The sequence below is a fragment of the Pezoporus flaviventris genome, unplaced genomic scaffold, assembly GCF_033815535.1.
Source record: "Pezoporus flaviventris isolate CSIRO_AGI_PZ_B2104156 unplaced genomic scaffold, CSIRO_AGI_Pfla_v1 ptg000015l, whole genome shotgun sequence".
Taxonomy (NCBI): domain Eukaryota; kingdom Metazoa; phylum Chordata; class Aves; order Psittaciformes; family Psittacidae; genus Pezoporus; species Pezoporus flaviventris.
Window position 1 is genome coordinate 43,780,758 of NW_026892563.1, and position 23,877 is coordinate 43,804,634.

Consider the following 23,877-nt stretch of genomic DNA (forward strand, 5'->3'; position numbering starts at 1 on the left):
CGCTGTGACCCACATAAGCTGCATCTGTTTCTCCTGCTTGCTTCTAGGTTCTGCATTATACACTGCTGTTTGTATGTCAGTCAAAGCAGCAGGAGTTAGAAGGGCTGAATATATTGTGGTCTGTATATGGTAGTGTCCTTACGTATTCACTGCCACACGATGAAATCACAAGAACAGAAAAGCTATTAACATGGACGGAGCTACAGCCCTGTCCACTGCATTTACAAGGTCATCACAAGACCCTGACAGAGAAAAAGTGACCCTAGTTTGCCCTACAACTGAGGGGGGGTGTTTCATTTTTACCTTCTGTGTCTGCTGTGTGGAAGGTCAGCAGAGGGAAGGACCCTTTCCAGCCCTTGGTCTCCACACAGCCTCAATTCAAGCTTGTGAACCTTCCTCCAGCACCATTGTATTACCTAGCTCCACCAGTCAACCTCTCACAGCAATACCCCTTGATCCAGCTCTGTGGACATAAGCTTTATCTGGGATTTAAACACTGTGTTTTCCCACAAGCAGGTCCCACTCCATGTTCTTTCAAGCAGGTTCAACTCTTCCAATACTAGAGCCAATCACCTCACAGAAGACAAAATGAAGCTGATCAAGACCATTGGGGAAATCAGTCTGATTGACGATGTGCCAGAGTGGGAAAGCCACCTGAGATTTGTTTAGGGCTCAGTACTTGAGGATCAGGAGGATATCGCAGCAAACAGAAGCTGATCACACAGGTACAAGTACAGTGCCTGTTAAAGATAGCTGCATTTGCCTACTGCAGTGAAATTCCAGTATCCCTTGTTGTCTGGAAAGCACAAGATAAGATTCCCACAGCAAATCCTTTGTGTACAGTAATGTCAGAACCTGCCAAGACTCTCTGCTTCCTCTGTGTAACAGAGCAGAGCTGAATGTCTGTGTGCCTTGACCTTTAGACACAGGATGCTTCCCATATCCACTTCCCTGTTGGCTGGTCATCCTCCTACCTTTTGCCTGTCTGGACTTGTAGTGGATAGATTTTAACTGGCAAGATGGATTCATCATGGTGTTTTGCTATGTCAAAGAAGGAGAGAGCTAATTTAGCATCATCCAAGATGCTGGCAGAGCCACCCTCTGAAGAGTTCTTACTGCCCTGACCACAAAACAATACAAACATGACAAAACATACCTACAGTTTTATATGGACCCCTCCTCACTTAGCTTAGGATCTTGTGCAGCCTCACAGTGTCTTGGATCTCAATCTCGCAAGTGACATGCAGGGCTGTCAACGTTTCTCCTTCAGAACCATTATAGGACACAGCTGTAAGGGCCTTGCTACCCTTACCCTGCACCCATCACATTGCTGGGATCCTGTTCGAGAGCCTCACCATTTCTCAGGCTCTTCTTTTCCTTACATTTCAGTGGGGTGGTGACGGATGGGACTGTATGTACGTGACTCCTACCATTTAAACGGGTGATAGAAACTGTGTTTTCCAACGAGCCTTCATTGCATTTTCAGAGCAGCCTCCTCCAGAGGATTTTAGAGCACTCCCAGACACCACGATAAGCCTCAGAAGTGTTTTGCATTTGTAATGAACCCTGAGGGAGGAAACACGATTCATTCTGCAAAACGCCAAGCAAACAGCAATAGCCAAAGCCTTTATCTCAAAGGACAAAATGTAGTTACAAGTGCCCGGATCATAAGTAATGTTCTATAAAGAGCTATTTTTGGAGTCAATTTTCCTCACTCCAAGGAGCAAAACAGTTGAAAGAAGGAAAGAAAAGAAACCTGGTTTTTTGGAGGTCTGGGTTTCCTTTTGATGGACAGACACTCATCCATCTTAGACTAAAAACACTTCAGCAGGAACACTGTCTTCTGTTTCTTCGTTCCCCAGTAGCTCCCACTGGACATGGGTACAGCTTATCCCAGTGCAGCAGCTTTGCCTGGTTCTGGGGAGAGCATGTACATTTTGCTGGGCATTTGGTCTTATTTTTAGACAGCCAAAGAAACAAGCACATGCCAGCTCTCTTTAAGCAACGCACATTACCGGTCTCTGCTATGAGCAACTTCCCACTAATGCGAAGAGAGATCCGCCTTCCCTCATTCCCAGCCAAGATGACAGGACTTTCCCCTTCACTTGCTATATATAGGCTTAAATTAGAAACATTACCTGAGAATATATAAAAACCCTGACCAAAGGGACACCTAAAATTCGAGACCCTTGGTGGCCTGCAATGACAGAAGGAGTGGTATCAATGGCATTAAGTCTGACTCCTTTATGTTTCCATTTGTAGAGGTCATTTATCTCCTCCTCACAAACGAGGGGGATCCCCCTTTTTCTAATAGAGCAGCTGGATCCCCTCCTAGGGACCCTCCCCACTCCAGTCTTCTTTTTGTCCAAGAGCATCTTATCCTGTCTACCTTTTCCCATATTCCATGGGTTATAGCAAGCCTGCTCACTGGAAAGACAACTTAAAATCCATCATCTATTCTTCTAATTCATCTATTTTCCAACTTGCATTTTTTCCCTACAGACCCAACACGTGTTTGAAACAGACAAATCAGTACTAGGCAGGAAACGTTTGCTTTTGATTTTGTTTTCCTATCAGACCTTCCCCTCCTCTCTCTTTTTGCTCTTAAACAAGGAGTCCAGGAATCGAGTAAATGCCTTTGTTTTCTCTGCCCATTGCAGGGTGCTGCATGCATCATCCCCCACTTAGAGCAATCACAACCACTGCGGTTCAGTTCCTTGCAGGCTTTGTTGACCACGCAGTGCTCTGTTGTGAGTTCGCCTCTCACCACTGGGACATTGCAAGTGAACAAAGAAATCCAGCTGTTTCCATCCTCTTACTCTAAAAATATCAGGGCAAGGAAAGGGTCTGAGGTTTAAAGCACTCTTACTGCTCTCAGCTGGCCTTGATCACACATGGTATACCTACAGTACAGATGAAACTATCATTTTAAGATGATTGTCCCAAACACAAAGCTGAATCACTGCTTTTACTTCAAAATTACTATGGAGAAGGTAACATTTGGCTGAAATTCATCGTCTTCAAAACTGAAGATTCATTCTAGATGAATGCTAAGGTTTATGATTCATCCCAGTATAGCTGGTACACAGCCTCTTAAAGAAAACAGGCATTGTTCAGAACTGAAACATCCTGCTCCATACCTTTTGTAAGAGACAGCATTTATACTTAGCTGAAGGGCATGAGCATCAGCACTCCCTCAGTTAAGTGCTCCCAGGGCCCATTTATCTCCAGCTAATAATCCAATTTGCCTGGATGTGCTTGCCTCCAGTGGGAGTGCAATTCACAGAGCAACTGCAGAAGGCAGTTCTTAAGGGACTCATCATATTACACCGAGACAGACATCTTAAATACAGAACATACTCTTCCAAAGTGAGGTTCACTCGTGCAGCCTGCTTCAGTGACATGGCAGTAGTACGGCTTGGTTTCATTCTGCAGCTCCCACTTAGAAAGCATAAAAGCTGTTTAATCATTTATGGGTTTGTTTTGCAGAATACTGCTTAATCTGGCTGTAAAAAGTAACTTTGCTTTGATCCTTATCCTATACCAAGTATATAAAGAGAGGAAAAAAATAAAGAAGTAACAGGAGAAAGAGAAAAACAGACAATTACTACAAAGGCTGTTTAATAATCGACAATTTAATAATAGCCAATTACGACAAAGGCCACTAATTCCAGTTACTTTGGCTCAACTGGTTACAGGTCCTTCACATCCAGAAGGCACAGAAACCTACCACAACAATCACCTTCACATAATGCTTCTCTTTACATTCTCTCTTGAAAGGCTATCGCAATAGCTTGACTTATTAACACATAGAAAAATCATCTCTGTTCCAGCCATTGTTTTTAGTACCTCATAACACAGCTTCTACTACAGTAATGCTTCTGGGGAAAGGATTCATGTAAGTGAACTTTTCACAGCAGGAAGAGAAAGGAACTTGTTTCTAAGCAAGACCTTCAGGGCTAAGTAAATCTCTTACAAAAGACAGACTGTGATTGCAGTGGGTCTCTTCCTGGGAGCCAAGCAGAAGTGCTTTTTAGTTACACTAAGAAATCCTAAAAGGATAGCTCTCCAGGACAAATGGTAGAGAATTAGACTGAATGAATGCACAGGAGCCTGAAAATCAATTCCCAGGATGTAGGGACTGCAGGTCTGTTCCTGAAAGCTCCCTACACTGACCTTCACAGTGCCAGCCAGCACATCTGAACCGTGAGCCTTTCCCAAGAGAGCCAGCTTGCCCTTGACCCCAGCAGCTCCTGCGAGAGCCATGAGCACATAGGAGACACATACCACACTCCTACACAGCTCTCTTTCAGCTGTGGCCACACTGCCACTGATTAATAACAGCTCCATCAACATCCAGAAATAAAACACCCTTAATAACAAACAGCAAAGAAGGATTAATAGCTGCTTTGTTACATTCCCAGCAGCTCCTGGCAGTGCTGAGCCATTTCAGGATCACTGCCTCCGAGCAAAAGCTCCCATAACAGCAAAACAAAGTGCGCTCCAGCTTATGCACATGAGCCTGAGGTTTTTGTAACCTCAACTTACCTTTCCCCAGGCAAGGCCTGAACCTTTCACTGCAGCCCCTTCATGCAGTCTAGCACTCAATCCACCTGACTACAGCTCAAGCTCTTGTACTACAGTAGCAAAACCTTCTCCACCTGCTATTTGTGTGAGGACTCAGCTGTAGCCCATCTTCACGGAGCCATAGAATCCTTTAGGTTGGAAAGGAGATCATCAAGTCCAGCTGTTGACCATATTCCGAGGTCTTGGGAATCCCAAAACCACTGCTCTAACACCACTGCCACAGCTACGGCACAGTGCTTGATTCATCTGGACTGTTGCGGCAGATCAGAGGAAAAGGTCTCTGGAGGATGTCAGGAGATGCTCATTGCTCTGGGCACATGCACAGATGCCCTTGATATCCCACTGAGGTGCTACCTGGAGTAGTGGTTTTCCTCCTTGTATCAAAAGCTTTTCCTATTCACTTGGAAAACCAATGTTGCCATGGTATCCTGGCAATTTAAAGCCAGACCTGCGCTTATGTGGCTGTGGAAGTGGTTTTGCTCCCCGTTTACCAAAACCAAACCCACAAAAACCAGGTCCAGTACTCAGCAGCTCTGAGGTCTTAAGGCACTTTCATGGCACTCCAGCACCTTTAAGAACGTGATCAAAACAACACCTTTTGGGTTGCGTGTTGGAAGGATCTGGAAGCAGCAGAGCAACCTTTCAATCTACGTTATGTGTGGGAGCTAATACAAAGAAACTTAGAGTGAAGTGTTGACTTATAATGACACTAATGCAAAACCTGTTCCTAAAAACAATCTCTGCTCATTTTTGTCCTTCTCTTCTTCCGTGCCTTAACAAGAAATGAAAGAAACATAGCATTTGGCTGCTTTTTTGTGCAAACACAAATGCTTTCGTGCTCTTGACACCATTATTGACAAGATGACAATGCGTACACTTCCTTAAAATCCAGTTTGGAAACACCCAGCAGTCATCAGTCTGTCTCAGACACGTTGCGCTACTTCAAGCCCCCGCTATCCACGTGCCTGCTCCTTCCCTCTGGAGCTGCCTTTCCCCTCACCACGCAATCCTGGCCCTGCAGATCCTCAGACCAGAGCAGAGACCACTCCTGCATTTCTGGACATCACTTCTGAACCTACACATAAGCATTAAACCTGCCACGTGGTCTGCAGAGCGCTGACTCATTGGGGCACAGGATTTGCTCCTGGCCTATAACAGGATAACATTTCTACCAAATCAAACCATTTAAGACAAATTTAATTAGGAAGAAAGGTCACCTCTTTAATTTCCCCTATAAACCCAATAGGACAACTGTTAAATTTGTTTCTGCATCTGAGAAATAGCACTATAACTTTACTTGAATGTCACAGCATCGTGCACTGTGCTGTTGTACAAACAATGCCAGATGAGAGCAGAAAAACATCCTTCCATCCAAGGCTGTGATTTTCCCCTGATGGTAATAGTTCATATCCTTTTTACCTCCCCTCTCTGCCATTTTATACCATGGTTTTCTACTGCTTGAGCTTTGCCGCAGAACTGTGGTTGCTTTATTTTGGAGGCTCAGGTGGGAATACCAGCCCCAGAGAAGTGTGAATGGGTGTATCAATAGATTAGAGTGGGAAGAGGTGGCTGTTGGACATGTTTTCCTGGCAGTCATTTGTATTATCTTCCCGTCCTTGTCACTTGCCTTTTCTGCAGGACAGGAAGCCCCACAGGGAGGGAAAACGCAGTAAAGAAATGCATGTGCTCAAAGCACATGCCACCAAAATTGCCTGCTCCTCTCCCTGCCTGCTTGATGTTTGCCTTGAATTTAGGGTGCTGCAGGTTGTTTGCCTTGGTAGCTCAAGCATGCATTAACAAATTAGCTTTTATGCTTCCTTTTAAGATCATAGAAGACAAAAGAGCTGGAAGCAGATCTGCGTACACATGCTCATCTGCAGCCTTTGCAGTACCTCTCTTGCTGGCTCAGGAACTACCATTGGCAGTAACAGAGCAGGCTTAAAGCAACTTAGAGCAACTTAAAGCAACTATTTCCTCCAAAGGTGCTCACTTCCCTTCTCAGCATACTTAAAGCTTATTTCTAGGAGACATTGCCACATCACTGATCCTACTGATGTCCGGGATGCTCAGATCATCCTTATTAAGTATTAGCGCAGCTTTCATAAAAAGAAACAGAGGCAGCACATCCAAACAACGCAGCCAGACCCAAATCCAATGAATTACAGACATAGAAATGAAAGTCTGACATCTTGAGTCCTTATTCTTCCTCCTTGGTGGCTCTGTTTTGGCCTAAGCAGTTAGGAAAACAAGACAGCTTGGTCTGAGTGCATTGTGGCTGGAGTGCAAGCAGCCAACCCTGCCAGCTCGCAGGCAGAAGGCAACCATGGGCACCATCAGCCCCTTCTCCTCGCACCCAGCTAAGCCGTGGGATGCCGTTCAGCAGAGGCATGAAGCAAAGCGATGCTGAGGGCACATTTACTGAAGAGCAAAGCCTCTTCATGCCGTTCACTCTCATTAGTTTTTATTTAAAACACATGATGTTATGTTAGCCTAATGGTCCTCAAGGTCCAGCTTCATTGAACTGGCTGAACTTCATATTGACTTTCTGTTTGTTGAATTTTCTTTCTGCTCTCCTTATAAATGGGGATAAACTTGGATCCCGTTCTCATGTATGTGGTTCTGCACTCACATACCTGTTGAGCATGCTTTCAGAAGGCCATTAGACGTCACTTTAGTGTTGCAAAGATGTTACTAAGCAATTGTCCCAAATGAGGTCACGGTCCCAAAATCTTCATGAAGGCAGATAAATGTCACTTACATTTGTACAAGTATGGCAAACTGAAGCACAAGGAGGGCAATGTTTAAGGTGTTTCTGGTCCAGCTGGCTCTGATGGGGCTTTCTCTGGTACAGCTGCTGAAGGGGAGGATATTGAAAGCATTTTCCTACCAAAACAGTGTGGCTTATTTTTAAGCTGGGGCAGCTGACCAACTTACAGCCAGGCTTCAAAAAGCAACGTAAGGCAGCATGTGAGGTGCCTTATATTAGCTCACACTTGCTGTCAAAGCGAGCCCACAGCCTCAAGTGAGATGCTGTTCATCATCTGTGGGAAGAACCATCCCCCAAGCATTAGCAAGCCCAACAGCCAGGAGAGGAAACACACACACATACACCATACCCTTCAGTACATGTTCAAAGCTCCTGCATGTCTCATTCTAATGTATATCAAGGCTTTCAGTAGTAACAACGCAGAAGGTTGTCATAGAAATCAATTAAGCTTCTGGAAGAGCTCAGCAAATGCTTTTGGTGCAGTAGAAGCAAACTTACAACAGTTTGTTGTTAATATAAGGAAAGCAATAATGCTTCCTGCTAACTTGGTTACTAAAGTAGCCTGGAACTGTATTAACTTAGTTCCTGGCTTAAGATGTTTGCAAACTCAGTAGTAAGGAGGTTTGAACAGAAGAACATTAGTAGGCCAGAATGTGTTAATATTTAATTAATAATAACATTAATATTTCTATGTCATATGGGAATATGGAAGGATCAGATTAACCTGCAAGATAAAGTATAATGTGCAGCATCTACCTCCAGATTTGAACAGCTAGATTAGTTTGATGCTCTAAGGTAAAGAAAGAAGGTGTTGTGAAGAGGGGTTAACAAATATAAGACCCTGGGGAATCAGTCATTTTTTGCTGCTGGTCCCATAGTAAATCAGTTCCTGTGTCCGCAGCCACAGGGTATAGTTTTTCTTTCCTGGAGCACTTGGCTGTTGTTGCTAATACAGTCTGCTAAAATTGCCTTTTTAACTACTAGTTTTTGTTTCTGTAACTTCCATGAAGCTAGAACGTCAAACCTAAGGAAAGGACATTTAATTAGGGAATGTAACTTTGATGACAGAACAGTTAATTCGGGCATGGTCTTTCTTTTGCTGGGACATCCCCTATTGCAACCATATCAGATGCTGATGGAAGAAGGACAAGGACTGCAGCAAGTGGACGAATGGGCTCAAGTGCTCCAAGCAGCCTTTTTGTTGCTGCCAGATGCAGAGTGCTGGGCTAGGCAGACCGCTATGCTGACCAGTGGATCTATCTGCCCTTCTGAGTCAGCCCTGTTGATGGCTGGGACCTGAATTTGGCCTTGTCCCCTCCTCTGGCTGCAAGGTCAGGAAGAAAATCTAATAGAGAAGGAGGGCAGGCATCAGGGATACAGAAAGTAGCGTACCCTGGGGATCCAATTGGCACGTGGAACGTGAAAACAGTGATTCCAAAGGGAAGGACATACAGAATGGCAATTCTGCAGCCAAAGAGAGGGGAGAGACTGAGGACTCCAAGCTCAGGTCCGGCTCCTGGAGGCTGTGTCCCCCATGCAGGTGGAGTGGGACAGAAGGGTCAGGTTGTGACCTCTCAGACCTCTTCCCTCACTCAGCCACTTGGTCTGCTGTGACTGTCACTTCCTAGTTTCTCTTGAGGGAACATGGCTGCTGCTCCTATTGACCAAGGTGGAGCTTCTGGTGGCAGTCATTTGTCTTGCCATCAGCCCAGATTTTCTTAATCAGCTGATTTGCTTTTCAGAAGTAAAACTGCTGTTCTCTTCACGTTACACCTCGTGTCATATCTAGGAAGAAGTTATGTGCTATGCTTTGCACTGAGTTAATGCCCCATCACAGCTGGGAGGTGACCTCCTACTCCAGACGTACCATGTGGGGTGTTCATCTGACCCTCTGCTGAGCTCATTCACTTAAATAACTGAAAAACAGCCCTAAGCAAGTAGTAAACACCAAAAAAGATGCTTGACAAGCACAGCAGAGGAGCCAAGATGCCCTGGCAGATAGGAGGTACAAGTGGAGGCAGCTGCTATAGATCCGTTCAGCCCCAACCATGTAACATGACCTCTACATCACTTCTTGCTTGCTGTGCTCCACAGTGCTTCAGCAAACCTTGTCTGAAATGGGGAGATATTATTGCCACCCTTCTCCCAATAGGGAGGATAGAGCTTCACCTGAGCTGGGGGAATCATCCCTTCAGTATACACAGTGAGCTTTTGAAGCCACACCAATCTGTGTCACTGACTCCAGGGGCTACTTAGTGGACAACAAGCTGGCACTATGTGTCACAACGTTCAAACCCAGACAGAAGTCACCTCTACCTACATATGTAGGCACTCAGCTGCCAGAACAGATGACCCTTCATTTCTTCCCTAGCCAGATATCACATTTTCAGGCCTTCTTGGATGTCTGTCATGAGTTTAAAAAGCCCACAGAGTTCAATTATCATGTTTCCCTTCCCATTTGCCTGTGGGGAAGAAGTGGGTGAAGCCAACAGAGATAGCTAACAGCAATAAAACTCTGCAGAGAAAACTGCCTGCATCCCCCAAGTGTACACACCACATAGCTGCAAGGCAGCCTGCACTGACTAGCAGGTCAACCTGCTCTGATAAGATTAGGATTGACTATGTCAATAAGTTCTTCTATTGACTCTCCAGCAAACTGTCCCACGATGAACTATGAGCTGCATTTACAGCCCATCAAATGAGCATAACAGATTACTGGATTTTGAGCTGTGGGAGTTTTTCAGGTCAGAAGCATTCTGGAAATTGTCTGCTATTTCTTCCTTTGCATGTAAAACGCACCTTGTTTTGTGTTCTCCTTGAAATGATATGAACTACCAACGTAAAGCCCGTTCTCACCTCTGACAGACAGATTGCCCTTTCATAGTGTCCTGGTTTCAGCTGGGTAGAGTTAATGTTCTTCCTAGTAGCTGGTGCACGGCTGTGTTTTGGCTTTAGTCTGGGAACAACGCTGATAACACACTGATGGTTTAGTTGTTGCTCAGTAGCACTTACCCTGATCAAGGACTTCCCAGTCTCATGCTCTGCCAGTGAGGAGGGGCACACAAAGCTGAGAGGCAGCAGAGAGAGGATACCTGACCCAAACCAGTCAAAGGGGTATTCCATACCACAGCACATCGTGCCCAGTATAGAAACTGGGGGGAGTTACCCAGGATTGCTGCTTAGGTTGGGCTGCGCATCAGTCAGCAGGTGGTGAGCTATTGTACTGTGCATCACTTGCGTTTATTGGGGCTTATTCCTCTTTTTCTTTCCTATTATTTTCCTTTGCTTCAATTATGAAACTGTTCTTATCTCAACCTGTGGGTTTTACCTTTTTCCAATCCTCCTCCCATCCCATTGAGGCAGGGGGAGGACAAGGGAGTAAGCATCTGCATGGTCCTTAGTTGCTGGGTAGGGTTAAACCACAATACATGGGGAGGAATTCCCTAAGTGTGGAGACTCACCTGGCTGGGATGGAGTCAACCTTCTCCCCAGCAACTTGTAGTATGCTATGCTTTGGATTTGTGACTAAAGCAGTTGGTAAACACCAGTGTGATGGCTATTGCTAAACAGTGCCTGCACAGTGTCAAGGTCTTCTCCCTTTCTCATCCTTCCCCTGTAGCTGAGACCTCAACTAACTGACCTCAACAACTGACCTCAACTAACCAAAGGGATATCCCATACATACGGTGTCATGGTCAGCAACCAAAACTCAGGGAAAAGGAGTAGGAAGGAGATACGTCTAAGGTAACAGGTACCCATCATGCATATTGAGGCCCTGCTTTCCAGGAAGGGGCTAAACGTCTGCCTGCCAGTGGGAAGTGGGAATTAATTCCTTATTTTGCTTTGTCCTCGCACACAGCTTTTGCCTTCTTTATTAAACTGATTTTAGCTCCATCCCCAAGTTTGCTGGCTGCAGTCAACCCAGCACACTAGATCAATGGAAATCAGACCTAATTTGGGTGGGATTTCAGGAATCAAACTCAATGGATAAGCATACATCTTAGTTTAGAAAAACACATTGGATGTGCCTTTAGACAAACACTAAATTGCACATTACCCCAGACTGTAAAGACTGCAGCAGGGAGTCACTCAGAGTTAGGGATGAGAAAGACTGACCCTTCAAAACACTTAACTCCTCAGCACTGTACCATGCGGTGACTGGTTTTGCTTTTACCCCCTTTAAATAATGAGCCTAAGAGGTGGTGTCTTTAATTCATCTTTATTCTTAGGTCAAACAATACCATCACCGAATCGAAGAACGAGGTTACCGGTTGAAATACAAGTGCAGTGTGAGACAAATACGGAAGAGAACGCTTCGCAAATAAATTAAACACAGAATAATTCTCTTTGCATAGTTCAGAAGTGAAAAGGAGGAGAGGCAGCAGTGCGCACGTGCTGGGAACTGACACACACCACCACAAGAAACCAGAGCCCCTAGGTGAACTCTTGCAGCTGCAAATGAAACGAACCAAACCCAAAATACCCCAAACCTCAGAGAGCACTAACTATTAAAAACCAGGCAGAAAGGGAAATAATGAGCTTTTTTTTTTTTTTTCCTCTTTTTCTTGTTTTTTAAACAGACCATGCTGCAGAAGGAGCGTTTTCTCTACAGAGATGCTTCAGATAATCTGCCTTGGCATCCCATAGCCTGTCATACCCGACTGCGATGCTCCTTTGTTGCTGCCCATCTGAAGGCCTATAACGTTCTGTCCCTGACGAAGCTGCTCCTCTGAAAATCCTCGTCGATTCTGCTGTGCTTTCCTGTCCAGACACACACAAAAAAGGCAACATACACACATCATTCTGCGTGTGCCCCAAGGATCATGAAATATTGGCTCGCGTTAATAGATGCATCCCCCGTAATGCAGTATCTCATTTGCACCATCCCGTGGGCTGGACAATACTGGCTGGGCTAATTGCTTTCCTGCAGTTAGGAGTAATGCTGTAGTCAAACCCACAACACTTCAGGCTTTCACTGTACCACTTGTTCCAGAACCCAAAGGCCTTTCCCAGCAGCTATGACAGGTAAAATACGTAGTGCTGTATATAACACACATGATAAGAGTTAATTGGTGTTAAACCCTACAGCTCTCAACAGACGCTTACCTGTGCTATAATACAGATTGATACCCATCTAGTGCAGCAGTAAAAATAGGCATAATTTAACTCAGTGGAGTAAATAGGAGCTGGATGTACCCAGAGAAACAAGAGGTCAGAGGTGTGACTTGCTCATTTTGACAGAGCAGATGATGGTTGCCTGCTGGACAGAACAGTTGCTCTGTTGCCATTTCCAGCTCTCTCCCCTCTAAGCAATAGCCTTCGCCCTTTGGACCTGCATCTTAACTCCATAACAGTCCTTTATCTTCTGTCAAACCATACTGAGCGGTTTTGTTTGGTGTCCCTGGTCTCAAAAGCCCTTTGGATCCATAAACCTTTGTTGGAGTTTAAAAGGAACCCCTTTTCCCTGAAAATGGCACTGGGGCTCAAAGTGGGAGTTAAAAAGAAGCATGGAAGTTTGTACTGTGCTGCCTTGAGATAAACTGCTCATCCTGGATTAGTCTTACATTTATAACAGGTGGGGAAAACAAGCGATTTTTACAAGGAAGAAGGATCACCCTGCTGCTGCCAAATAAGCCATATAAACCAGCAGAGCTCCAGACCAAAGGCCTTCAACCAACCAAACTCCCACCCAGGTACAATCTTTGCCCCTGCTGTGTCTGTCCATCCTGGGTTCAGGTTATCCTGCAATACGATGTAGTGTTACAGCTCCCTGTTTCTCCCCACCCCACTGCTAGATTAGGGGGCCTGCTGTGATTGAAAACCATCCACATGATCCTCTCCATGGAGGTCTGATCCTGCACCATGCTGAACACCCTGGCTGGAGTCCACAGAAGCACTTAAACTCCTTGCTGGGCTCAGGGTGTTCAGGATCTTGCAGGATGAAAGCCCAGCAAAGCAGAGAGGTGAGAAAGAGCCACAGGACATCAGTGCTGACCCATCACTTTTCACAATGGGTATCCAGTGTGAACACACAGACTAACAAGAGGGCTTGGAGAAACCCATGTCCAGCTCTCAGATACTGCAGCCCACACAAGGCTTTGGAGGGATGCACACACAACTGTGGGTGCCTCAGAAAGCAGCCCCCTCTCACTGCTGCTTAATTTCTTTCCCAGAATACTTACACTGTAGGATCTCCACGAGAGGCTGTTTTTAGACCTACTCCTATTACCTCATTGAATCCCAGGTTCACTGCGTCTGCCTTGGTTTAAATTAAAATCTCAGGAACGCATTCATCCGGTATTGCAGCCTTCCAGTACATGAAGGGGGCCTGTAGGGATGTTTGGGAGGGACTCTTCATTAGGGACTGTAGTGATAGGACAAAGGGTGATGGATTAAAACTTAAACAGGGGAAGTTTAGATTGGATATAAGGAAGAAGTTCTTTCCTGTTAGGGTGCTGAGGCACTGGAATGGGTTGCCCAGGGAGGTTGTGAATGCTCCATCCCTGGTGGTGTTCAAGGCCAGGCTGGACAGAGCCTTGGGTGCCATGGTTTAGTGTGAGGTGTCCCTGCCCATGGCAGGGGGGTTGGAACTGGATGATCTTAAGGTCCTTTCCAACTCTAACTGTTCTCTGGTTCTATTATTTCTTTCTCTTTTCTCCTAGAGTTTTCAGCCACGTGGTGGAATAATTCCACAGTATTAATTCAATACACAGTTTGGGTTATATACTGTTATTTAACCATCGTAAGCACCACATTCATTGTACAACGGTCTCGCAGACAAGAACATGTACTTACATTTTGCTTTCAGTTTGGTAGAAATAGCTTTAACTGAGACTGTAGAACAAGTCTTTTCCCCTCAGTGTCCTACACCACATCAAGTTCTGTTTGGCCTGTCTACCATAACCTGGCATCACCCATACCACAGACTGAGCCCACCAGATGCGTTCACTTTTTGTGCCAACTTGGCACCAGTGCTTGTGGTTGCCAAACCATAAGATAGGAAATAGCCACTGATCCATGAACCTTGCTAGGGCACACAAGGAAAGGGGAATCAGGCCTGGTGGGACTGGGTATGTGAGACACTGACAATGGAAAGCTAAACAGCTTAGGTCAAGTGCATCTTAATCACTGTAGATCCCTGCATGGATACTGTTACTCCATTTAATCTTGACTTCTTTCAATTTAACTTAAGGAGATTAAGAATGAGCTTGAAAGCCCTGACTCACAACTAATACCGGGTGGCAGTGAGAGGGCTTGAACTGCCTAAAGGGGTGGGTAAAGTACTCAGAAAACAGCTCCTGATCTGCAAGATGCTATCTCCTTATAGAAATAACACCTGTTTTCCTTAAGGCAGTGGCAACAAAATGGAATTACAGGGACTGCAATAGATAGGGGTTGGCTATATCCAAGCAGCACGGGCAGGAGAGACAGCTAGGGGAGGAGGGAGGTGATCACATCTTCATTTATGCCAATGAAAACTGTTCCCACCCACAATTAGGAGTCCAGATGTAAATTAATTTTTCCATGTAGTACTTTGCTTTAGTTACACAAAACGAATAAGCCTGTCTGGGTCATAGTGATTTCATGTCTGGTTTATATTAAAGCATGGAACTGGATTTGAACCCAATTTTAAACCCAATTACATTCCATAAATACAAACCTATTCGTGCACTGTATTAAGTTAAAGTAATTTCATATAAAGAACGCATGGGAGTTTGCAGTTATTCTCCTAAAACTCAAGTCTCCCTTAGCCTCAGTTAAATGAGGTGAAGGTTTAAGACAAACCAAGTGAAGTTTGTTATCCTTCTGCTGACCCTCACCTTGACATCCGAAAAGCCAAGGACACCAAAGACAAGCAGCCAGAATTCATTTTGCTAACACTCTTCAGACATCTCAGCATAAGTAATACCCTTGGACGGCAGAAGCTCATGTCAATAGTATGTCTGTGAGGTAGGAGGGCTAACTAACCATGGGAAGATTTCCTTTTCTTTCTGTCCCTCCTTCTCAGCCTCCCTACCTGAAACAAATGGAGTTTGAAAGCAAATAAACAGCTTGGCCAGGATAGAAAACTCCCCATAGGGAAGTGGTTCTCTCCAAGGGAAAAAAAAAAAGACTGGAAATGAATTAATTTTGATTTGCTAAAATATGGGAAAAGGCTTCATCCCTTCTCTTTGTTTGGTAAAGGGGTTGTTATATTGGGGTTTGCAGACATCCATGACAGCGATGTCTTCATCAGCCTTTCTGTCTGTTATCTGATGTGAGGCAAAGGTACCCTTTACCTGCCAGCTACTCTTAGGACACCCTTATCTGCATGGCTGTTGCCATTTTTGTTCCCTTTTCTTCATAAATAGATACAGAGGATTAGCCGAAGCTACTAAATAGATGAATGCCATCAAAACTGGTGGCTGAATTTCCTAAGTATCATTGACCTCCTTTTGGTGAATAAGAATCAGGGATAACATCAGTGGACAAGAGAATTATCTCTTCTTCAGCGATCAGTGTGGGCCCCTCATGAAGCAGGATGGATAAGCCCCACAGGTGCTTGGAGCAGGATGCTGCAATCCTCCTCCCTGTGTGCACTACCAAAAGCCAGCCACCCAGGAGGGTCCCCACACATGCACGCACATGTCCACACCGGCACAGCCTGGAACAGCCTCCTTCAAAAGCAGTGCCTCCAGGAGAAAACCAGAGCTGGAGCCACGGGCGATGCACTCCTTACTCCTGGTACCAGTAATGCTGTCCCAGCTCTGGGACAGGAGAGACAAGTAAGGTGGCCTGACTTGGTTACATGAGAAAAGGCTGCGCTAAACAGCTCCCACAAGGCTCCTCCTGGGTGTTACTCTAGGCTGACAAGATATGGTAACACATGGGGCTGGCAGTGATAATGATAAAGCTGGGAACCATTGAAGGGTAGAAAACGTTGCTGCCTGGTTGGGTCTTGGCTTTCCTCCTCCAGGCTCTGGAAAGACAATCTTTCCCTTAGAAGGAAACTGGAAAGTTTCTTCCCCTCTTTTCCCAACAATATGACCAGCTTCCCAGGGAAGGCAGCTCTGAGCAGCTCTGCTTTGGACTTTACCTGTGAAACCAGGACGGATCTCCTTTGTAGCAGCCGTCATCCTTGGTGACTGCCAAACTGCCTAGAGCCATTAAGGTTCTCTGCACTGCTGCCATGTCCTTCCCTAGAAAGCCAGACAGAGAAATGAATACAGGAAACCCATGCACAAGGAATAGCTTGGCACACTAATTAACAGCCTTATCCAATGTATTAACTAACTCCTCCAGGCCCCCCCCCCCCCCCCCCCCAAACTTGCATTAATAGCATTACAAAAGCTATTTTACCATTGCTGAAATGGAGGTACCGACGTCCAAGAGCATATTAAAAGTCATCAAAGGGACAGCATTAAAGCTAAACTTGACATTCCCAGGTTTCCAGTCCTCTGCCTATTTTAATGGCTTCCCCCATTCTATTCTGTCCTTCCTCCTTTTCTATTTAATGCCTTCCCCTATTCTATTCTATCCTTCCAGATAATCCTTCTGGCAAAATTTTCTCCGAATAAAAGATCACTTTGGTGTACAAAGAACAACAAATAGACTCAGTAAAACGCATCTTTAGGAGAACAGTGTGTTTCTTCACCTGTAACCTGGTAAAACTGCTCCCACCATTTAATCCCTGGCAATTCCAGGCAGTCCCTCTGCTAACAGACCTCACAGCAGCCCCAGAGAGCTCCTGTGCAGATAATTCCTATCAGCCCTTCCCAATTTAACTATAAAATCACCTCCCAAATCCCTCCTACTGGCTTCCTTTCTCAGGCTGCCAAAACCTGATGCTTTGCAGTTTCATACCTTCAGGTCCTGCCATCCAGCGCCCAGATCTTTCACTTATGTTACCTCACTTCATTCCTCATTGCAAGAAGTCAGGGCTCATCTCATCTTTAGCCAGGTAGAAGTTACTGATCTGATCATCACTAGTTCTTAATGTTACCTCCATAAACAACAGCAAGACAAAAGCTTCTGAGGAGATAATGTATCCCACCTGCATTGGGAAGGGTGAAGTTGCCTGTCACTTGCTTAGAGGCAAGCCTTCCACCTGGCTGAAAATTCACCAGCTTTCCAAAAGGGCATCTGACATCTTTGCAATACAAAGCTCATTTTCAATAGGGTTTGCATTTAAAAACCCTGACTCCTCCTGCCTCCCCTTCAAAAACGAGGATAATCAATAACTTTTCCTTTTTGCTCATATTTTGCCCTTTCCTCCAAGAAGCTGAACAAACAAACAGCAAACAAAACGAGGGAGACATGGAACATCTTATAAAGTTAAGGTTGCTCCTCTTTTCTTGGTTCTAACTCCTGCACTTTGTCACTTGGTGTGAAAAGGGAAGGAACATAGAGATATCAGCCAGGCAGGGTCTAACTCATTACCCAATATGTTAACTTTTGGAACACTTCCTAGCAGAAATGAGCTGCAGCTCATATTTCCAACCGTGTGAAGTGGTAAGTTATTGGAAATCTGCCTTTTGCCTCTCCCTTCTTCTGAAATCCTTCCGTAAGCGTTTCCATGACTCCCCTCCCTTCCTTTTGGTTCCAGTGCTTCCTCTTTCCTAAAGTAATTTATCTGGTTCACAGATTTGATCTTGACTGTAGGCTCTTCACATGGGAAAAGAGGTAACTCATTAAATTAACTCTAGATCCTGGAGACATGATGATGAAAACAGACTTCAGAACTACCTCCAGTGGAGCAATATTAATGAAGATCCCTGCAGACCAGCTGGAACACAGAGGGAAGCGAGCTTTGCACATCCTGTGTTTATGCTGTGCATCACCCTCATTATAGGCAGATGCAGTTCAAGGCTTTGACTCGTACAAGCCTAACTGTATAACACACTGGCTGAGGTGAGGAAGGCACCCTAAAGCTGAAAATGTCTAGCAGCTTCCAACTGTGGCTGTCATACAGCCTATTATGGTTTGTAGGAAACCTATCTGCAGGGGACCATTTGCTCAGACAATAAATTGTCAGCTACCCAGAACCCTCGTTTTACTGTATTTGTTAATGCAGGGTGCATCAGACGGGGTCCTTGCTTAAGAGGGCAGCTGAGATCCCACACATGCACACGTACACAGGCACCAATGGAAGAGGGTGAGGCAGAGAAGCACTCAGAGCTCCCCGAAGCAGCAGATGTACCATATGCTGTAACAGATGCCGTGCACAACGTCCTTGTGATGCCTCCCATATAACAAGGAGCGCGGTGGCTTGATTGGGATGAAGAGGGATGCGAAGAAGGGTTTAAAAGTGAATGAGCTGAATAATGACAGCGAGCACGGAAAACAAGAGAAAGAAACAAAAGACGGGTAGCAAAATACAATGACGGGCCCCATGGAGCCATCTGGCAGCTCCCCCCCTCCACGCTCTGCACTCAGCTCTGCTTTATTTGTCATTGCCGAGTGGGAGACGCTGCAGGGAAAAATAGATCCAGTGGGAGCTGAGCACCATGTGACAAAACAAAGCCACTGCCCTGCTTTGCAGAGCCTTCCTGCTGTGTATGAGGGGTGCTGCAGGTGAGGGAACACTCCGAATCCATGTGGTCTTGTGGTGTTTGCCCTCTTACAGCAGAGGGTGCATGGGGCCCAATGGTCAGCATAGAAAGGCATGAAGTGAGAGCCACCTCACACTGCGGGCGCCTGACAGCAGGGACCGTACACATTGTCCTAAGGCTGGCATTGCAGTGTCCCTGCCCATGGCACAGGGGTTGGAACTAGATGATATTAAGGTCCTTTCCAACCCTATCTATTCTATGATTCTATGAAACTGCAGTCAGTGCCTTTCCTCAGCTCCAGCACTTGTTCATCAACAGCCACTGGGGCTGCCTGCCTGGCCCCCCACATCAGCCTCCCTGGATCATGCTGCAGGGACCTACGCTGATGGCATTCCTTCTCCATCTTCAGTGTCCTCTGCAGTACGCTTTGGATAGCACTGTCTCATCAAGGATCTTGGCACTGCCTGGACAAGGAGGAAGGAGCCTCTGTTCACCTCTTATGCTAAGCCTTTCTCTTTGGGGAAACCTGGTTGGAAGGCCTTCTCCTCCAGGACCAGAAATAGGAAGTTTCAAAGTTAAAGACCAAGAACTGCTCGGCATAGTATTCCTAAAATGCTTTTTAGTAAAGATTAACAAGAACCCAGAGGTACATCTGCTTCCTCCTTGCCTCAAAACATACCAGGGATGTATCTGTAAAAAACAATGAATATAATATCTTGGGACGGATTAGGGAAAGCTGCTCAGCACACAACATTTATGTAAGAAAGGACCAAAAGAGGCAATACTTCTTCTGGACCAAGAAGTTGCAGAGATGAAGGAAAATGCACCAGACGGGACTGAGTTGGAAACAGCCAACAGCAAATTGCATCCTAAACCATTTTCATTAACCATAACTACGATTCAAAGCAAAAGCTCTCAGAAAACAACTCAACTAGTGCCAGAGAAAAGCTGGTTTTCACTCACAAATACTGTTATGTCCCTCTTTATAACCACACGTTGACATCTCCTCTGTTTCTGAAGGGGTTATGGTGTGAATTATAGGAGTGCTGTAATTATGACACAGTGAAAAAGAGACTGCCCTTTCTATCCAGCTAATGCATCCAGGTTCAGACGGTTCAGCCCTGAAGCAGCACAGATGCTAGAGGTCAGAGTTACGGTTAGACACAAAAAGCTTGCAGCGAGTCCCTGCTGGAGACACATCCTGTTTCATCTCGGCACTGCAATGAGCAGCAGAAGGGATGAAAAGGGAGACACAGCTTAGTTTTGGTAAGTCCTAAAATAACAGCGGAGCGATGACTTGCATGTTTGCCTCCTCGGCAGCAAGTTGGTTCCTTACTTCCTGTCCTCTGGAAGTTACTAGCTTTTCCCCTTACATTTGTGGAGAAAAGGTGATGAGTGAAAGGAAATGAGGAGAGAACCACCATCATTAGCAGCTTTTTGTCTTCAAAGCAAGTTGTTCTGTACCACGTTTTCATTTGCATGCTGTGAAGCCATTATAAGATGCAAAAGACTGTAAAGAAAAGCATCTGAAATGAGCTATTATCGTCCCTTGCAAGAGCTTCTCTTTCAACAGCATGCTAGGCTGAGGGGTGGGAGGGTGTTACGCCAGGGAAGTGAAAATCCCTTCCTTTAAGACACTTAAAGGTAGACGGGATGAAACCTTAAAGGGTGAACTGGAAGAAACAATCCTGCCCTTGCACCCAAGGGAAGGTATATCACGCAAATCTGGCACCCTAAGAACACTACAGATCCCAGTAACTCCAGCTGTCAGTACATCCTTCCCTTCTAACCCAGCCACAGAGTACCCTCAGCTCATTCCTTGAGCTGCCCTTCAGAGGTGTGACCTCTTCCACATAGCCCGCCACTCTGCTCCATGTGTGCTCCCACAAAACTGTGCCCACCAGCTTTCCCAGGGGTTTGTTCTCCTCTTTCCACTGTTTCATTCTCATGGCAGACTTCTGATCCTCTCACTATCCTCCAGCTGTCCTTGCTCTGAGCCTGCACACAAGGCATTTTGCACTGCTTTGTCCAGAGAGATGCAGCATCTACAGTGAATTTGGTTAGCGCACCAGGAAGGGACGCAGCACCACAGAAGCAGGCAAACCCAGCCATACAGATGCACAAATGACTCAGCTCCTCAGGAACCAGAACACACAGTTTCCATTTCGAGCATTGGATGGAGATAGGCTTCACCTGGCTTACTGCAAAATCATCAGGGTACTCTGAATTATTTCTGCTGTTGCCATAGTGACCTCTCTTACAAGACTGTATCCTTAGAGATGCTCTGCTAACACGGTGTAGCAGTGAGTTTTACTTCTCTCTATTCATAAACAAGCCCTCATATGCTTCAGGGAGGCATAGATGCTCCTGGGAATGCATTTTAAAGCTCTAATTTAAGCTTTGCTTAAATTTGAAAACTGCAATAAAATCTTCTCACCAGAAAATGAGGGGTTACCATATTTGCTGGTAGAAGCTATTTACTTGGAAATAATTAGCATAGAGAACATGGATTTTATTAGGTCTGTGGATTTCTATGAGAATGATGGGCTTTTGGATAACACAAGCTTGGAAAGGCTCCGTTATGCCCTCAGGGTAATATAAAACCCTCAGAGGAGATAATGCACCACGGGAAGAACATGGCAATAAGGTAAGGCAAACAGAAACAAAAGATAATTACATTAGAGAATACGCCTTAGACAAAATGCACCGTTCAGAACACATCAAAGCAAAGCCAAATGAAGACTGCAAGATCACTTCCAGTTCATTATTGTTACCTTCCCATAAATCCACTGTCTGGAAAATATCTGTTGTTCTGACTCCGTAGATTTCAGCAGCTTTTAAGAACTGAGAAATTTGTTCCATCTGCTTAAAAGCCATTTTTGACTCAGAGATCTTTGCAATGGGCTCGTTTCCCTTTGGATGTAAACTGTTTATTAGCTTGCATAACAGCTGAGAGAGAAATACAGAAACAAAATTAGAAAGCAGTCACCACGCTAGAAGGCAGTTTCTGCACAGGAAATGATGCTGCAAAATGCTTTTGACCTGGCCAAGGACACAATCCCTTCAATTCAAAACAAAAGGAGTGAATTGATAATAATCAAAGTATATTAGAAATACATTAAAGCTTTCATTAACTGATGGCAATACCCTGACCGTATAAATCCTAATCTGCTTGCCAGGAACAACAGAGTTATCACTGGTAAAGGTTATATAACAACTGACAGAGAAGAAACCACATGCCCGTGCCAAAAACATAAGCAATGTCAATTGAAATATTGTTAAAGTCACTTTGGCAGAGGTTCAGCGATTAGCGTATTCTTACAGCCCACTGCAAACAGCAGCATCTGCCTGTTGTTCAATAACCCAATGGAATACAGTGTTTGAGCTGCAGAATTGGTTCCCAAGGAGAAAACAGTTCTGACAGAATCCAGTCCTTCCTCTTAACCTTTCCCTTCTCAACACTGATTGTTTCTTAACTGGAAAAGTATACGTCTGATTTTAAAGCAGATCTCATTTAACTGTATGAGAAAAGGTGGCTGAAGGCGTGAGTCATACTCATATATAACATGCGTGACTCACAAGAATCTGAACTAATCACACTGCACTGGTAGAATAATTGCCTTCCGAGATTAAGACTCCTGGTCAACAGAAGATAAATCAGACACTAACATACCTATTTCTGCACTGGCCGTAAGCTCTGACCAGTTTAGCTAGAGGAACACAGAAAATGAGGACACTGTGAATGCAAACACATGCAAGAGCATAACTGGACAAACCACTTACCGTTCCATCCATCAACCAGGTCTGAAAATGTTGCCTGCCAGGAGGAGGGTGCTCTATCTGTTCTCCACACTGTACAATAATCCAGTTCACCAGCCTCGACTCTAACTCCGGGTCATATTTCTGTTCAATCTTTTCCTGAACTTCTCGGCTTAAGCCATAGCTTGGTCCCCTGTTTGCCATCTCTGGAACCAAAGCAGAACTTTCTTAGTGGGCAGAGTCCAGATCTGCAGCTGTGAAGTAACGCACCAGAAAATGAAAGGATAAAAGGGTGAGCAGCTTGCCCTGTACGTTAGACAGTTGAACAGATGTTCATCAACACTGAAAGTAACTGTACGGCACCGGTTATAGCTGTTCTGCAGAGCAGGGGAGGGATCAAAGAGGGAATACCCTTTTCCAAAAGCAGAAATCAGCCACAACATTCTTTTTTCTTTAAAGAAGGAAAAAAACAACAGTGCCCCCCTGCCCAACCACCACAACAGGAAAAGAAAAGCAAGATCTAAAACAGAGTAGGTTTTAAAGAGAGGCTTCTGCTGTGTTTACAGAGAATACAATAGACTTTTCAGATCAACATCAAAGCTGCCGGCAAATCCAAAAGCACTTTAAAATTGCCTACCTAAGACTTGCTAATAAGAAGGCGGCTGTACATGGGAGCTCAATCAATCCGATCAAAGATGCAGTCAGGGTCTTCCTCAGCAGAGATGCAGGGATGGGTATCCAGAGATCGGCAAAGTGAGAAGCGCTGATGAATTTAGGAGACGAAGGCTGCCACAATGCCCTGCTGCTGCTGCAGCATCGTGGTTTGAAGAACAGTGTATTGATTTGATTTTCCTTGCATATGAGGAGGGTCAAAGCAGGGGCGTTGCTAAGAGCCATTAAAGAGGCCTGCCTACTCAGTCACAGCCTGGGGATCCTGTTTATCTCTCCCATCTGCAGTCTATTTCCATGCATGTTTCCTCAGCCTGGCGCTGCTCACCCTACAGGCTCAGTTTTACTCCTCCTAGTCTGCATCAACCTAAAACTGCACTGAGCATCCCAGTCCCAGACAATAAGAAATACAAATGGAGGGGATGCATTCTCTCAAATGAAGGCAACATAAATTACTGCTGCTGAAACCAGGACACTGCACAGCTTGTTTATTTTTAATCACAAAGCAGAAGCAAAACCTTTTTCTCTCTGTTCTGCATCACACTAACAGGCTTTGAGCATGGA

The 23,877-nt window shown here is 45.1% G+C and overlaps 2 protein-coding genes across 3 annotated transcripts in view; both read right to left on the bottom strand.

Annotated features, from left to right (window-relative positions):
- Positions 1 to 4,635, bottom strand: part of TMPRSS7 (transmembrane serine protease 7) — a 41,369-nt gene extending 36,734 nt beyond the window's left edge. The window contains exon 1 of the mRNA XM_061454354.1: positions 4,517 to 4,635. The gene's annotated coding sequence lies outside the window, so the exon portion shown is untranslated. The remainder of the gene's footprint in view (positions 1 to 4,516) is intronic.
- A 6,922-nt stretch (positions 4,636 to 11,557) lies between these two features.
- On the bottom strand, positions 11,558 to 23,653 carry TAGLN3 (transgelin 3). Of its 2 annotated transcripts, XM_061454361.1 has the most exons (5): positions 23,282 to 23,653; positions 22,669 to 22,850; positions 21,660 to 21,834; positions 16,431 to 16,533; positions 11,558 to 12,115 (listed from the first exon to the last, which is right to left on the bottom strand). In XM_061454361.1, exons 2-5 carry the CDS (start codon positions 22,846 to 22,848, stop codon positions 11,974 to 11,976), a joined length of 600 nt encoding a protein of 199 aa, XP_061310345.1. In that variant the 5' UTR covers positions 22,849 to 22,850; positions 23,282 to 23,653; the 3' UTR covers positions 11,558 to 11,973. The 2 variants fall into 2 exon arrangements, with proteins under 2 accessions (XP_061310345.1, XP_061310344.1); XM_061454360.1 differs by lacking the exon at positions 23,282 to 23,653 and having other exon boundaries at positions 22,669 to 23,025.
- Positions 23,654 to 23,877: the final 224 nt, after the last annotated feature.

Bases quoted from the DNA above. Each gene is read 5' to 3' on its own strand.
- TAGLN3 (XM_061454361.1), bottom strand. From the start codon at position 22,848: ATGGCAAACAGGGGACCAAGCTATGGCTTAAGCCGAGAAGTTCAGGAA. The intron at 21,835-22,668 runs GTAAGTGGTTTG...TTTCTCTCTCAG, and splicing joins CCTGGTTGATGGATGGAACG to CTGTTATGCAAGCTAATAAA. The intron at 12,116-16,430 runs GTAAAGTCCAAA...GTGTCTGGACAG, and splicing joins GATCCGTCCTGGTTTCACAG to GAAAGCACAGCAGAATCGAC.